The sequence below is a fragment of the Gavialis gangeticus genome, unplaced genomic scaffold (genome assembly GCF_001723915.1).
Source record: "Gavialis gangeticus isolate Ggan-Ray unplaced genomic scaffold, GavGan_comp1, whole genome shotgun sequence".
Lineage (NCBI taxonomy): Eukaryota > Metazoa > Chordata > Crocodylia > Gavialidae > Gavialis > Gavialis gangeticus.
The window spans coordinates 32,445,145-32,460,071 of record NW_017728994.1 but is presented as its reverse complement, the minus strand read 5'-3'; the positions used below and the strand labels follow the sequence as shown (position 1 = coordinate 32,460,071).

The 14,927-nt window shown below is 44.7% G+C and overlaps 1 protein-coding gene across 1 annotated transcript; it reads left to right on the top strand.

Annotated features, from left to right (window-relative positions):
* The first annotated feature begins 1,727 nt into the window (after positions 1–1,727).
* On the top strand, positions 1,728–8,605 carry GDF2 (growth differentiation factor 2). Its single transcript, XM_019502541.1, has 2 exons — positions 1,728–3,574; positions 6,240–8,605. The coding sequence occupies exons 1-2, from the start codon at positions 3,229–3,231 to the stop codon at positions 7,184–7,186; spliced, it is 1,293 nt and encodes a 430-aa protein (XP_019358086.1). The 5' UTR covers positions 1,728–3,228; the 3' UTR covers positions 7,187–8,605.
* The last annotated feature ends 6,322 nt before the right edge of the window (positions 8,606–14,927 follow it).

The window sequence follows — 14,927 nt, the reverse complement described above, 5'->3', positions numbered from 1 at the left end:
GAAGTGATGGATTCTCCATCTCTTAATGTCTTTAAGTCAAGATTGGATGCCTTTTGGAAAGATAAGCCTTAGCCAAAAACAAGTTATGTTTTATTCAGACATAATTTACTTGGCTCAATACAGAAGGCAACGTCACTGAAATGTTATTCCCTGCGCTAAATGAGAGGTTAGATTTGATGAGCTAATGTCACATCTGGCCTTAAAACCTACAAGTCCAGAAAACAAGATTTGCATGTCACTGGAGAAGAATCATGTCACAGGATGGGGTCCTTAAGGATGGCCATGTTTTCCTAAGGCCCCTTGACCATGCCAGTTTGGCCCAATGGGCACCCGCAGTTCTCGCCCGCCATGTCTTTGATGAAAAATATGAAAATAGGGAGGCTGCCTTTAAGTCCTCTTGGACACGGTTTGATGGATTTACTGAACCCTGTGGGTCTGGTTCCACAATGGGTGTTTCAGGGCACCCTAGACTTATGAGCTATATGCATGGCTCCAAACACCCCTTTACCATGCCCCAAGCCTTGCAGATGGTAATGGCGTTGTCTTGCCTTGGCCTCATTATAATTTGGCCCTTTGTCTGCACTGGGCTCTCCGCAGCCCTGTCTCTGCACCCCTCGGTGCTGGGGTCTGTGCACCCTGAAATGCCACGCCCTCTCTGGCGCCAGGGTCTCTGCACCCCAAAATGCTGCACTTCCTCTGGCGCCGGGTTCTCTGCGCCCCAAAATGCTGCACCCTTTCTTATGTCGGGGTCTCCACGCCCCAAATGTCATGCCCTCTCTGGTGCTGGGGTCTATGCACCCCAAATACCACACCATTACTCTGCCCCTTTACCATTACCCGAAGCAGAGGTTAGCCAGGCCTCTTTCCCTTCTCATTCTGAGAGGACTCCTTCCCCCTTAGCCACCAGCAGAGAACTGCCTCCCTTAGTTTCAGCCTGGGGTTTATATGGGCCCAAGGCCCTTTCCCTTCCTGCCAGCTGACCACGTACAGGTGCTGACCAATTTCCGCCTTAGCCAGTTGCACATGGCAACCTGCACCTGGGCTCTGCCTGGCTCTTTGGGCTCTCCCCAGGCAGTTCCTGCTCTTCTAGGAGCAGGGCACCTTAGTGCCCTGCGACAAATCGGATAAAGGCGGAGTAAAGGAAGATATGCTCTGTAGGGTTGTGTGAAGCTTCAGTCCCTGATTCAATTTGGCAGAGATTTAGCCCGATTTGGTGGCCAAATCTCCAAATCCAAATTGAATCAGGAGACCTTTTAATCTGTCTGAATCGAATTGGAACTCTCCAAATTGATTCGGAGAGATTCAGAAAGATTCGGAGATTTGGACATAGACACAGCTTTAAAGGTTTTTTCTACAGACCTCAAGGTACCAGGCGGCTGATCAACACTGTGATGGTGGGGCAGATGGAGCATCCCACAGGAGTGCGGTGGGGTCCCCAGAGTGCTCGGCAGTAGACCCCGAAGTGGACCAGAAGCACTTCTGGTCCACTTCCAGGTCTGCCGGGGAGACGCTGCTTATGCTCCCACTCCCGTTCGGCTCAGCAACTGGTGCCTCCTGGGTCTGGAGGGTCCCCCCATGGCTGATTGCCGAGATGGGGAATAGATGCTCCCTGGCAGACCCATAAGTGGACCAGAAGTACGTCAGGTCCACTTCTGGGTTGGCTGCTGAGCACATGGGGGGAGCGGGCCCTGTGCTCCTATGGGATGCTCCATCTGCCACAGCATCACAGCATTCATGAGACACGCCTGGTACCCTGAGGTATGTAGAAAAAGCATTTAAAGCTGTGTCTATGTCCGAATTGTGGATTCTCTGAGTCAGCAACAAATCTTCAGATTTGGATTAGGCCGAATCAAATCAGGGACAGTGATCTGAATTAACGAATTGAATCACTGTCCCTTATTCGGGCCAAATCCAAATAGAATACAACCAATTTCACATACCCCTAATGCTCTGCTAAAAAACTGGAAAAGAATGACTAGGGATAAAATTTAGCAGTAATTTTGTGTAGGTGTTTTGAGCTGTCCTAGTATCAATGAGATGGTATGGCATCCACACATGCTACAGGTTAATTTCTACTTTAAAAATTCGTACAAAGTTTAAGTAAACTAGTTGTATAATATTAGATTAGATCAATTAGGATGGTGAAGTTCAATCAAATTAAATATCAAATCATAATATGCTATATAGATAACTAGTTTATCTTCTTGAGATACAAAAAAACACAACTAATGAGTCTCACTTCTTTTACTTTGGCCCAGATCTATATGGAAAACAATAGCATCCATGGATAAACTTCGTCGCAGGCAGAGAAACCATTTACTTTCTACATTGGTTTAGTAGGCTGAGTTTTATCTTCACTCTGAGGTCACTTAGGCAATAACTGGTTGTTCTTGGACCAACTTAACCAACCTCATGTGCATGAATCTAAGAAAATACATTACATAACATGCTATAAAGTCAGACTGTTTTTCCCCATGCATCAAAGGATGCACACTGAAAATAGAAAATCTACAAACAACTTGAAGCAAACTTGATACAAAACAGATATTTCACTGTGTACAAATAATAGCTCTCAGCTGATAAAAAGGAGGAAATTTTAAGGTTGTGTGCAATGTTGTGAGATCATCTGTTGCAAGAGCACAGAGTTCTACCAGAAGAGTGATTTTGGATCAATAAATTAAGGGACTGGGGTAAATAGCTGAGGGCAATGTTTGCTAACTGCTAATGAAATATTTTGTTCTTAACCCCCACCCCCCTTTTCAGCTTTTGTAGTTCCTTAGGGAAACACAATTTTATTCTCCACACCCCCAAAATGCTTCTCTTTAGACCTCTCCCTGTTGGCAAGGAAATGATAAAAACATAATTAAGCAATGATGACCCTGAAGTGAAACGTGGATTCTTTACAGTATGCAGTGTCCTTCCCATAAGCCATATGTGTTTGTCAGATGTTTATAGAATCTTCATTAACTAAGAGCTTTGCTAGATAACAGAAGCTGAAGCATGGCATCAATGGCTAAGATAAGGGCAAGTGTACAACCAATCTGCTTGACAACTGACAAGAGGCTGTGGTTTGAAGCAGGCTGAAAAAGAGCTCAAGAAAGTGATTTGCAAAGGGCGTTTCAGTTGTTTGCCTTCTGTTTCCCTTTCTTCTGCCTCTAATCAGACGAGTTCCAGTCAACTGGAATAGCCCTGTCTTTTCTTCACCATTAGAAAGTGAGCATAGGGAAAATGAACTATTTGGGGACATTTGCTGCATTGTCCATTTTCAACATCATTGCTTGTTTGACAAGAGGCAAACCCTTGGAAGAAAGAAGCAAGTTATCAGTTACGGAGGATTCTGATATATACTTTGGTGAGCTGGGAGAGATGGAAGGTGAAACGCATCTCAATTTTAAAACCCTACTGGAGAACATGAAGGCAGATTTACTGAGGAGTTTGAACTTATCTAGGGTCCCTTCACAAGAGAGGACCAAAGAAGAACCACCACAATTCATGATTGATTTGTACAACAGATATGCCATGGACAAGTCTTCCACCCCTGCATCCAACATTGTGCGGAGCTTCAGTACTGAAGGTATGACATCTTAAATACAGACAGGAATTTACAAGGCAGTCTGTGAGCTGGGTATTAAGTACCTATTGAAATTTGGGGGAGGCTTCATACCTAACTCCCATAGGCTCTTTAGACCAATCCCAGCCCTGGTCTATTTTGTAGTTCTTTTTTCTGCTCCTTACTTTCTTTTGGTCTACAAGAAACATAATGGCCTTTAGTTCTTTTCTTTGATTTCACATTGTACAATTTCTCCTTCTCATACTGAATCACATGAGGCACCACATTTAGAAAATGGAGGGTTACCTTGTTATCTGTCTCAAAGCTAGAGAATTAGGGCTGAGTTGAAAAATTTGGAGCTATGCTTGAGGCATCAACATAAAAACATAGGGTTGGAAGTGATCCCATGAATCCCCTAGTCCAACCCTCTGCATAGATGCTGGCTATGTTTATTTCTAAACCATCCCAGACAAATGCCTATCTAGCCTCTTAATGAAAAACCTCCAATGAAGGAGTTTACATAGCTTTCCTAGACAGCTTGTTCTATTTTCCTTTGTTTCTTACTTTTAGGAAGCCTTTTTTCTAAGATTTAATCTAAAACTGCTTTGCTTCATAAACCCACTGTCTTGTGTCCTGCCCTCTGTGACAATGGAGAACATTTTTTATCCCTCTTAGATTAGTACAGCCTTTCACACTTTTTAAAACTGCTATCCCTTCTTATGGAACAACTGTTTGCAGTGTTCCTCCCATACTTTATAAGGAGAAAAGCCAAGTGAAAAACATATCTCGGGATTTGAACTAGGGTCACCACTCCTCGCTCCCAACTTTCTGGAGTGTTCGGATCTAGGGTTTTGGTTTGGGCCCGTCCCAGCTCAGCATATCAATAAAGTGTTGTCTATGGAACATTTAAAAATAATGAAAGCTTAATCATTAGAAGCGATAAAAGGAGTGTTAAATGAATGTAATGATTGGGAAATGAACAGGCCAAGGAGAATCAAATCTCTAATTACAGAATAGACACAGCAACAACACTATAACCATCTTTATATTCCCCTATTAACATGCCTAACCCTGACCCACAGGTATGAGTTGGAGTACAGTTTCCAGGGCCCATTCTCTGCTCAGACTAGAGGTGACCATTTTTTGAACAAGCATGGAAATTTGTTCATAAAACCTGGACTGAAGTTCATCAGTTCATTTTACTTCAACCACCAAACAGTTATCAGATGGTGGGAACTCTTAAACACTGCCAACCTTATCTCCCCAAAGTGCCTAACACCTATAGCCTCCTTGACTTCAGGAAGGATTGCTAGTTCTCTCTACACTACTGAAAAAAAAGCAAACCCACCAATCTAATCAAGACATGAATCAGGGACATGGAAGGGAACAGTTCCTTATCTCGTTACCAATCCTCCCAAAGAAATAAGACCCTGAAACTTTTGGATTGCCTCCTTTCCCTCATTCTCTTCCAATCTAAGATGGTTTTTGTGTTAAGATATTAGAAAGACTTTTTTTTAATGTTACGATTTTATGCTAAGATATTGAAAAGAATTGAAAAGCTGGCACAAGGTCATATATATTTGCTATGTAATTTCTAAGAGGAATTTATCCCAATGCAAAATGGTAGAGGCAGAGTTTGTACTTCAGCCTTCCAGTAGATTTTCAGCCTCAGTACAGGCAGTCCGTGGACTTACGACACAATTTGTTCCTGAAAACCACATCTTAAGTTGAAACGTTGTAACTCGGAACCAATTTTCTCAAAAGAAACAATGTTATAAGTGGGAGATTGGTTCCCGAACCAAGACCCAATACTCTGTTTTCACCAAAAATACTCCAGAATTTTGTACTTGATCAATTATAGATAAGTAATATAGCTACATTAATGTATTTATATTATAAATAGCAATCATATTGATTTGGAAGGACTTCTCTGAGGTGACTTTGGTGGCCTTTTTGAAAGGCTCTTGGTTGGACTTTTTGAAGGGTTCTTGACTGGAGTCCTCTCAGAAGTCTTGGCTGCAGGTTCTTCTGGAGTTGTGTCTGCTTTCTTAAAGAAAGTGCCCAAGGAAGTTTGGACGGATGTTCTCCAGGGAGATGGGCGACGCAGTGAACTTGTTCGCTGGATGCCATTGCATCGGATCAAGCGTTGTAAAGTTGAAACTAACGTCAGACAGTTGAAACGGGGTCAATTTATAAATGTTGTAAGTGCGAAACGTTGTAAGTCAAGGACTGCCTGTACTTAGGAACTCTATCTGTCAGAGGCTCTAAAGGAAGCCACCAAATTTGAAGACTGCCTGGTTGCCCTAGTATTATCTCCATTACTGACCAGTACTTCCTACTTTTTGGCTCTTTATACTCTTCCCCACCCATTCCTAGTCCCAACTCTTTACATGCCCAATGTAATATAATTTTGGTCACCAAAACTTGATCCCAAATATAGTTTGTGTCAGCAGTGATCTCTGTCAGTGTTTCTCACCTTCCTAACATTCAGATGAAGTCAGACCATTTTATTTAAGGCTATTCATTATGGTATAGCTTTTTTCTAACCAGGTCCTTGCAAAGAGTGGGTGTTTCTTCTGAAATGGAACATAAATCTTTCTAACAGTATTAGTTCTCCTCATTGGATTAGCATTATGTCACACTATCTGTTGGAAGTTAAGTAACCACATTTATTAACCTCCTGTTGCAGATGTTGTTTCTTTGACCTCATCAGAAGAAAAACCCTTTCAGAAACACATCTTGCTCTTCAATGTCTCTATCCCACACCATGAAGAAGTCACCAGGGCTGAGCTAAGAATCCACATTTCCTGTCATAAGGATGCTGGCTCTCTTTCTAGACTGGAAGGCAACATGGTCATTTATGATATTCTTGAGGGAGACCTCTGGGAAAGCCAAGAAGGCACCAAAGCATTCCTTGTCTCTCAGGATATGCAAGAATGTGGATGGGAAATGTTTGAGGTATCTAGTGCTGTGAAAAGATGGGTCAGGACAGACAGATCAAAGACTAAAAACATGCTTGAGGTTGCTGTTGAGAGTAAAACACTGGGTGATTTCACTTGTGGGAAGCTGGACATCAGTGTTACCCCTGACACTAAAAATCTGCCCTTGTTAATAGTGTTCTCCAATGATCGCAGCAATGGAACCAAGGAAACCAAAGTGGAGCTCCGGGAAATGATTGTTCATGAGCAGGAGAGTGTGATAAAAAAATTAGCAAAGAACAGTACTTTGCCTGAAGAGGAAGAGGAGGTAGAAGAAAAATCTTTATCCATCACGGGGCTCCGCCAGCCTTCATCCAGAAGCAAAAGAAGCACTGGATCAAACCATTGTCGGAGAACCTCCCTCCGGGTGAACTTCAAAGACATTGGCTGGGATTCCTGGATCATTGCACCTCAAGATTATGATGCATTTGAATGTAATGGGGGTTGCTTCTTTCCTTTGACAGATAATGTTACCCCAACGAAGCATGCTATTGTTCAAACCTTAGTGCATCTCCAAAACCCTAAGAAAGCTGCAAAGGCCTGTTGTGTTCCTACCAAGCTTGATCCCATTTCCATTCTCTACAAAGATGATCTTGGGGTGCCCACATTGAAATATAACTATGAGGGGATGAAAGTAGCAGAATGTGGGTGCAGGTAGTACAGGGCAGCAACTTTGAGAGTGAGAACACAAACCTTTCTCCTCTTTTGTAAATCTGTACATTAATGGTGTAAATGTAAATCCATGCATGCAAACAGTCTTTTGAAAAAACAAATGCTTTACCTAATTATATTCATTGTAAATAAATTGCATATATCATGGTACAATTAATACTGGATTAAATCCTGTGAGGTTGATAGTCCAATACATTATTTAATAATAGATAACACTCCATCCTGCGTAATCTAAACATAATGATGTTTTGCCAATTCATTTAAATGCTCTGGTTGCAAACTAGAGGATACTCAAAGCAGCCTCTAGAATTTGGATGCCCAACAGAATTTAATAGGAATTCATGATCTAAATACCTTATGTAGGATAAACAATCTATCATGGAATAAAAGGAAACTAAGCTCTACTGTGCATCTGGTGCTCTTTGGTAATTGCCATTTGCACATTTTTTCCTATCAATAGCTTAGTCCTCAGTGAAACTACTGTGTTTTCACGTCTATTTAACACAAGGTAAGGCCATGCATGTAGACACATAACACATAAAATGACTCTGCCTTCTTCAAACCAATGGTAAATTGTTTGTATGTCTATACCTTTAGTTAACTTTGGAAAACTCAATTCTTATAGAACTCAAAGAATTAAGCACAACTGGATGGTAAACTAGATGCTGCAAGCCCTTATTCCTAAACCAGGACTTTCAAGACTTTTTAGTATAGGTGACTTACAACCATGAGCAAAGGTTTGTCACATTCCAGCTGAGTGTTTCAAGTCTTAATTATTTCCAGTGTTTCCTTTTGTGTGTGGCAGGTGCTTTTGTTGTAGCTTTCTTATCCGCATTGTCCCTATTTTTACCGCTTTATGGCACATACTTGAAAGATAAGAAGTGCAGCCTTCCGCCTTTAAGACACTATTTCCTCTGAAGAACTGCATCCCTTATCTCCACACAGAGATAAAGAGCCATTTTGACCTACTGTACGTTCTTAGTATTTCTTCAGAAGAATATGCAGTCAAACAATGTTCATAATTAGAAGCTGCATCCTGCTCCCACTGACATTGCAGGGAGCTGTTGGGTATCAGCAGTTTTGAAAAACAAGATGCTTATGTTGGTGGCTAAATGTATGCTGCGGGGTCTAACTTCAGGTTCCCAGCTTTCAAAACATTTGTTAGTGAGAAATATTACTTTTCGTGCCTAATATACTTCCTGCTCTAACTGGAAGCTTAGAATGACTGAAAAACCTTAGCTATATTTGGTGAGATATAGTAGTGGGGGTGATGGTATCGTTGTATGTTCCTTCAATTGATAGGTTTTACTTTCATTAATCAGGGTCTTAATCCTGAAGTCTTTAGTCAATTTGAATTCCTTTTGATTTCAGTGAGGGTTTTGCCTAAATAAAAACTACCTAAAACCTTGTGGATTCAGCCCCAGGTGATTGATCTAAGTCAGTGATTCTCACCCAGCAAGCTACAACACCTGGGAGTGCCTTGAGATCCTTTCAGGGGTGCTGTAGGGTACAGCATGATGTTAGCACTGTTAGGTGTGCAAACATGAATCATAAGATAAACCCAGAGTTTTTAAATTGGAATCCATACTGTCAATACCATTCGGACATGTTCTGCTTTTTCTGCGTTCTTTGCAACAGAAGAATTGCTCTCTTATTTTTATATAGTAAAAATACAAGTGAAAACCAAGAGCTGGCATTTTCCAAAAGTTGCCCTGAGTCTATCAAGGGGACCCTTGAGTCTAAAAAGGTTGAGAACTATTAGTCTAACTACCGCACATGACAGCCATGACTCCCCACTTCTTTTTGTTATGCAAAGTCTCCCACCAAAGTCCCATCGTATAAAATTTCATGCCTAAACTGATTAACGCTAGAGTTGTGCGAAGCTTTGGTCCCCAATTCAATTCGGCAGAGATTTGGCCCAATTCAGTGGCTGAATCTCTGACTCTGAATCGAGTCAGAAGACCCTTTAATCTCTCAGCGATTCGGCTGTAGATACCGCTTTAAATGTTTTTTCTACATACCTCTAGGTAGCGGGGGCTCGAACGCTGCAATGCTGGGGCAGATGCAGCGTCCCACAGAAGCAGGTGGGGCTCCCCAGCGTGCTCAGCAGCAGACCCGGAAGTGGACCAAAAGCACTTCCGGTCCACTTCCAGGTCCATTGGGGAGCGCGTAGGGCCCCCCTCCTCCCCCCCCAGCTCGGCAACTGGTGCCACCTGGGGGGGGGCACCCAGGGTCCCCCTGCAGCCAACTGCCGAGCCAGGAGGGGGGCAGGGGGGGGGGCCCTGCACACTCCCCGGCAGACCTGGAAGTGGACTGAAAGTACTTCCAGTCCAATTCTGGGTTCGCTGCCAAGCATGCTGGAGATCCCTCAGCAACTCAGTGATCACGAGCTGCGCCTGCTACCTCAAAGTATGTAGAAAAAAACCTTAAAGCTGTGCCCGTGTCCGAATCGCTGATTCGCCAAATCAGCATTGAATCTTCAGATTCAGATTTGGCCAAATTGAATCAGGGACAGTGATCCGAATAAATGGATCGAATCACTGTCCGTGATTTGGGCTGAAACCAAATCCAAATCGAAAAGGGTCCATTTCACACAGCCCTAATTAACAGACTAGCTATCTGTTCAAAATGATCCATATGATTGATGAGGCAAGAATCTAAACAGTAGCTCAATGTACAGCAAGCAATGTGATTTAAATGGGTACATATGTTTTAAATTAGGGCCGCCTGTGGGCAAGATCAATTCATTTGGCACAAACCATTCAGCTATGAAATCTAATACACAGTTTATTTACCATTGTTAATATAGAGCAAGTAGCAGGCGACCGAGAGTGAAGCAGCTATAAGTCTATCGAAAGCTTCAGGTGACATCATAAGCCAGGAAAACAAAGCTCAATTCACTAGCATCCTGAGACTGAATTATAGTCCTTGTCATTCGGAATTGGCCTGCACAGACCTAAATTCGATATCTGCATCCACCCGTGCCCCATGAGCCACTTCCCACTGCTGTTTCTCCCAACGCCACTAAGTCGCCACTGATGTTTCCTCCCAGTTCTACTCCTTGTGTTCTCTACTCTTTACCCTTGTGTCTCGATATTTCTTCTACTCATTATTATTGTTCCCTTTTCTCTCAGCTTCCAGTGTTCCCACTGCCTCTGCTTCCCTACTGTCTCCTGTGCTCCAGATCATTATCACAGCTTCCCCTTCCTGTGGGCATAAAGAAACAAGTGGAGTGCTCACATTACCAGAAACACTGTTTAGTGACTTGTGAAGGTGATAGTACCTCAGAGCACCCATTCGATTCACCTAGAAGGCCTGATTCTGTTCCTATAGGGCTTCAGTGAGAACAGGATTATGTTTATGATCAGCTGAAAGGGCAAATAACAGGAGCACCATCCTCCAGAAATTCACAGGGAGAAACTAATAAACATCAACTTTTCTTTCACAGGGACTTACCTTATATATTGATTTTTTTATTTAGAGAAAAGATTGGTTTGGTAGTGCCTTTTATTGGACCAATTAAGTTGGAAGAGATGTTAGACTAGCTCTGTGGCACAAAAAAACCCCTCTCTTGGGTCAGATTTGTATTTATACATTTATTCACTGTGAAGAAAGACAAAAAAGCACATTTGGCCCATAGATTCAGATTTCAATCACATTAGCAAAATTCCAGAGCAACACCACTGATCTCTTCAGACTTTCAGCACTATAATTAGTTCCATAAGAAATGTACAGAGCCTGATAATGGTCTCTAATAAGGCCGAAGCGGTGCAATGCCACCTTCAAGTAGCTCTTTTGAGTTAACTGTGGATTCCCTGGGCATCAGAGAGCCCAAAGGTTACACACAGCTGCTATACACCCAGCCAGTTGGAATGCAAAGGGAATATTCCAGCCATGTGTTGTTCTTCACATTAAAGGTAAGGGAAGCTTGTGTTAAGCAAATAAAGGTTTATGCATAATATATTCACTGAGCAGCACAAATCCTGCTCCTAGCTGTAACAGGCAGATGACTCCGTTTTGATCAGTATTTGGAACCATGCATTCCTAGGTGAGCAATGATGCTTTACATTCTCCATCCCCACCCCTTATATGAAAATAGCAATTATTTCATATTCTGCATATCAGGGGCCCAGTATGGAGTCTAATGGCTCTGCCAGCTCTATGGCACTTGTGTATTCTCTATAACTTTCTGGCTGGTTTCTGCTGCCAGAAAAATCTTGAAGCAGCTTGAAAGGCTATGCAGAGGTGAGGATTTGAAACCACTGTTTAAACCCACTGTTCTAAATTACATAGATCAGTAGCTAAAATTAAATGTACAATGCTGAAGTCAAATTTAAATATCCTTTATTAATATGTATCTCAGCTACTCCACTGTTATACTGCGGATAGATTTTTTTCGCACAGACTCTAACCACAGGGAAAGATTTCTGTATATTTCATTGTTATGCCAACAGAAGTCTTCAGTCTATTGTAATGTGTTAATTGGAGCTGGCTGCAAAATGGGAAATGGCTCCTCCAAAAAATGTTGACCTATTCTTAAAAACTACACGAAAGCGACAACAGGGACTCCCTTTACATGAAAAAGCAAAGCTACACGTGCCCCTATGGCATTCTTGTTACTGTGCCATCACTTAGTACTTCCTTTGTGCTGTCACGTCAACACGGCACATATCAACACATTTGAGATGGTCAGCTTATATCCACACATAGGCCTCAATCTTGGGCTAGGTTAGAAGTGCTGAGTGTTCAGCAGTTCAGTGTTGCAAGCTCTAAAAATTCAAAAATCAGGAGTCAGCTGTCAAAAGTAATGAGAGGGAGAGATAGATTTAATTTACAAAAATATATTATATCATATTTTGGATCTATCTTTTGAACTCGTCCCTACCCAGCCCTAATGTGTGAGGCAATTTCAGCAGTGCCCGCTCTCCACAGCTAAGGTAACCTGTGTCCTGACTTTGCAGAGCCTCTCACTGAGAGATCCAGCTTAGCACACTTTTGTGTAAAATGCTATGATGTTCTGCAAATGAGGGAGGCAGACAATAAGAGAGGTTTCCCTATGCCTAGCCATGACTGAAATGTGCATGAGTACTAAACTTCTTGCTTCATAGGGAGAACTGGCTCCAGCAGGGGCTGAAATTATATTAATTGAGCAGGCAACACAGCTGATCCAATGGCTTGAAGAGTACTGTCAAAGCTGGGCAAAATAAGGTTATCAAGGCAGTGGCATTCACAAAAGAGTTGGTCCTGTCCACATCTAACCTACCAAGGATTGGGTTTAGTTACCTACAGACTCCTTCTGCAAATGTAAATCACACTAGAGTGAACTCCATTTAGAAACCTAACGAAACAAGTTAGTTCCTCTGGACATCCACAACAGACTGTACTTCCTCATTTGGAGCACTGAGTCCAGCACGTTAAAACAAAGATAACTTTGGGATGGGGGAGACACTGAATAAAGCTGGGGAAGCCAGCAAGTAATACATCATCCATATCTACTAGTCAAGACTCTCATCTCCAGGGTGTCTTAGTAGCAATCTTCACCTCATTAGTCTCTCAGGAGTATGTGGAGCTGACAAGGCAAGGGGTTCTAGCATCAACCACCTCCCTCTTCCCTTGTGCCCACTCACACTGCTGTTCAGGAATAGATGACCTGCAAGCAAGTCCATCTTCAGCTTCTAGGGCAGAGGTGGGCAAAATACAGCCCACAGAGGGATTCTGCCTGGCTCGTGGTGGTCCCGCAGTCCTACCTAGCCCAGGCACAGGGTCATAGATTCATAGATTAAGGGTCGGAAGGGACCTAGTAGATCTTCTAGCCCAACCCCCCGCCAGGGCGGGAGAACAACAAAAAACCCCAAAAAGAGAAACGGGACTCAAATGAGTCCAGCCAGGTAGGCATCCAGCCTCTTCTTAAAGACCCCCAGGGTAGGGGCCAGCACCACTTCCCTTGGAAGTTGGTTCCAGCTCCTAGCCGCCCTAACTGTGAAGTAGTTCTTGCGGATGTCCAATCTATACCTCCTCTCCATCAACTTGTGCCCATTACTCCTTGTTATGCCAGCGGGCGCTAGGGGAAACAGCGTCTCCCCCAAACCCCTCTGGTCCCCCCTAGTGAGTCTATAGACAGTCACCAGGTCCCCCCTCAGCCTTCTCTTGTGGAGGCTGAATAGGTTCAGGTCCCGCAGTCTCTCACTGTAGGGTCTGCCCTGTTGTCCCCGGATCATGCGGGTGGCCCTCCTCTGGACCCTCTCCATGTTGTCCACATCCCTCTTGAAATGGGGCGCACAGAACTGGACACAATACTCCAGCTGTGGCCTGACCAGCGTCGCGTAGAGGGGGAGGATCACCTCCTTGGCTCTACTCGAGATGTGGTCAGCCCAGGCCATAACACGTGCAGCCGGTCCTGCCATCCCCAGGCATGTAGTGGGGCTGGGGCAGCACAGCGGCCAGACTGCCTTCCCGGCAGCTTTGGTAGCAGCTCCTTCTGGCTGTCACAGCTGCCAAACATGGCCCCACTACCTGGGCACCCTGGCCTGTCTGCCCCACACCCACTCCCAGGGGCAGGACCCACACAGGCAGGGTGCTTGGCTGGGCAGCTGGGATGAGGCCATGGACAGGCAGGGCGCAGCATCTGGGAGCAAGACAGGCAGGCAGGGCTGGGGAGACCCCGGGATCTTGGGGCAGTGATAGCATGGAGCCAGGGCTGGGGCCAGGCCAGAAGCGTGATCTCCTGCCCACATGGCCCTGCAACAGACACGGGCTATGCAGGGAAGGGTGTGGAGGAAGCAGATCATGGCTCTGCTCTGGCTCTGGCCCCATGATCCTGGACCCAGCTCCCTGTACACCTATGGCTCCATCCTGTCTGCCCAGCCATGCACCCTGCCCATGTGGCTCCTGGCCAGTCTGCATGGAGACCCTGGGACTGTGGGGCTGTGATAGCACATGGCTGGGGCCAGGGCAGGGCCATGTTCTGCTGCCCACATGCCCCTGCAATGAGCAGTCTGCAGGCAAGGACATGTAGGTAGCAGATTGCAGCTCTGCCTTGGGCCCCATCTTTGTACTGTCGCTGCCCCACAACCTCACCCTCACCCACTCATAGCTCCATCCCACACAGGGAGCTCTGGTGAGCTGTTGTGTTGGGGGGTGGGGGTAGGTGTTGACCCAGCCCACAACAGTTCAGCAAAACCTGCTATGTGGCCCACACGTCCAAATGATTGCCTATCCCTGCTCTAAGGCATGGGTTCCTCTGGTAGCTTTGTCACCAATGCCAGCTGAAGGGGTCCTTGCTCAGGCCCTGGGTAGCAAGGCCTTTAGCAGACTACCTGCAGCATCAGCTCATACTGCCTCTCTGCTGCCCCTGCGCTGTCTCTGTTTCTCCATCCCTTCAAAGCTTCCACAGTCAGCTCAGATGCCTCAGCTCCTTTTTTCTTCTGCATGTCACCTCAAAGCTGTCTCAGTACCATGCCAGCTCTGCAGCCTCATTTGTCTCAGCTCCTACTTCAACGGTCCCTCAGCACTGTTAGCTTCCTCAAAGGCACACTGGCCTCTCAATTCTGTATCTGCCACCTCAGAGCTGCTTCCATCCTATCTCAACACTATACATATCCTCAAAGCTGCCTCAGCAGAGTTGTAACTAGGGATTTTGGTGCCCTGGGCAGAGATGCCTGTACACAGTGTGTGTGTATGTGGCGGGGGGGGGGGGGGGGGGGGGGGGGGGGCCCCCCCGGGGGGGG

Coding starts and splice junctions, on each gene's coding strand:
- GDF2 (XM_019502541.1), top strand. CDS start 3,229: ATGAACTATTTGGGGACATTTGCTGCATTGTCCATTTTCAACATCATT. Junction 3,575..6,239: donor GCGGAGCTTCAGTACTGAAG/GTATGACATCTT, acceptor CTCCTGTTGCAG/ATGTTGTTTCTTTGACCTCA.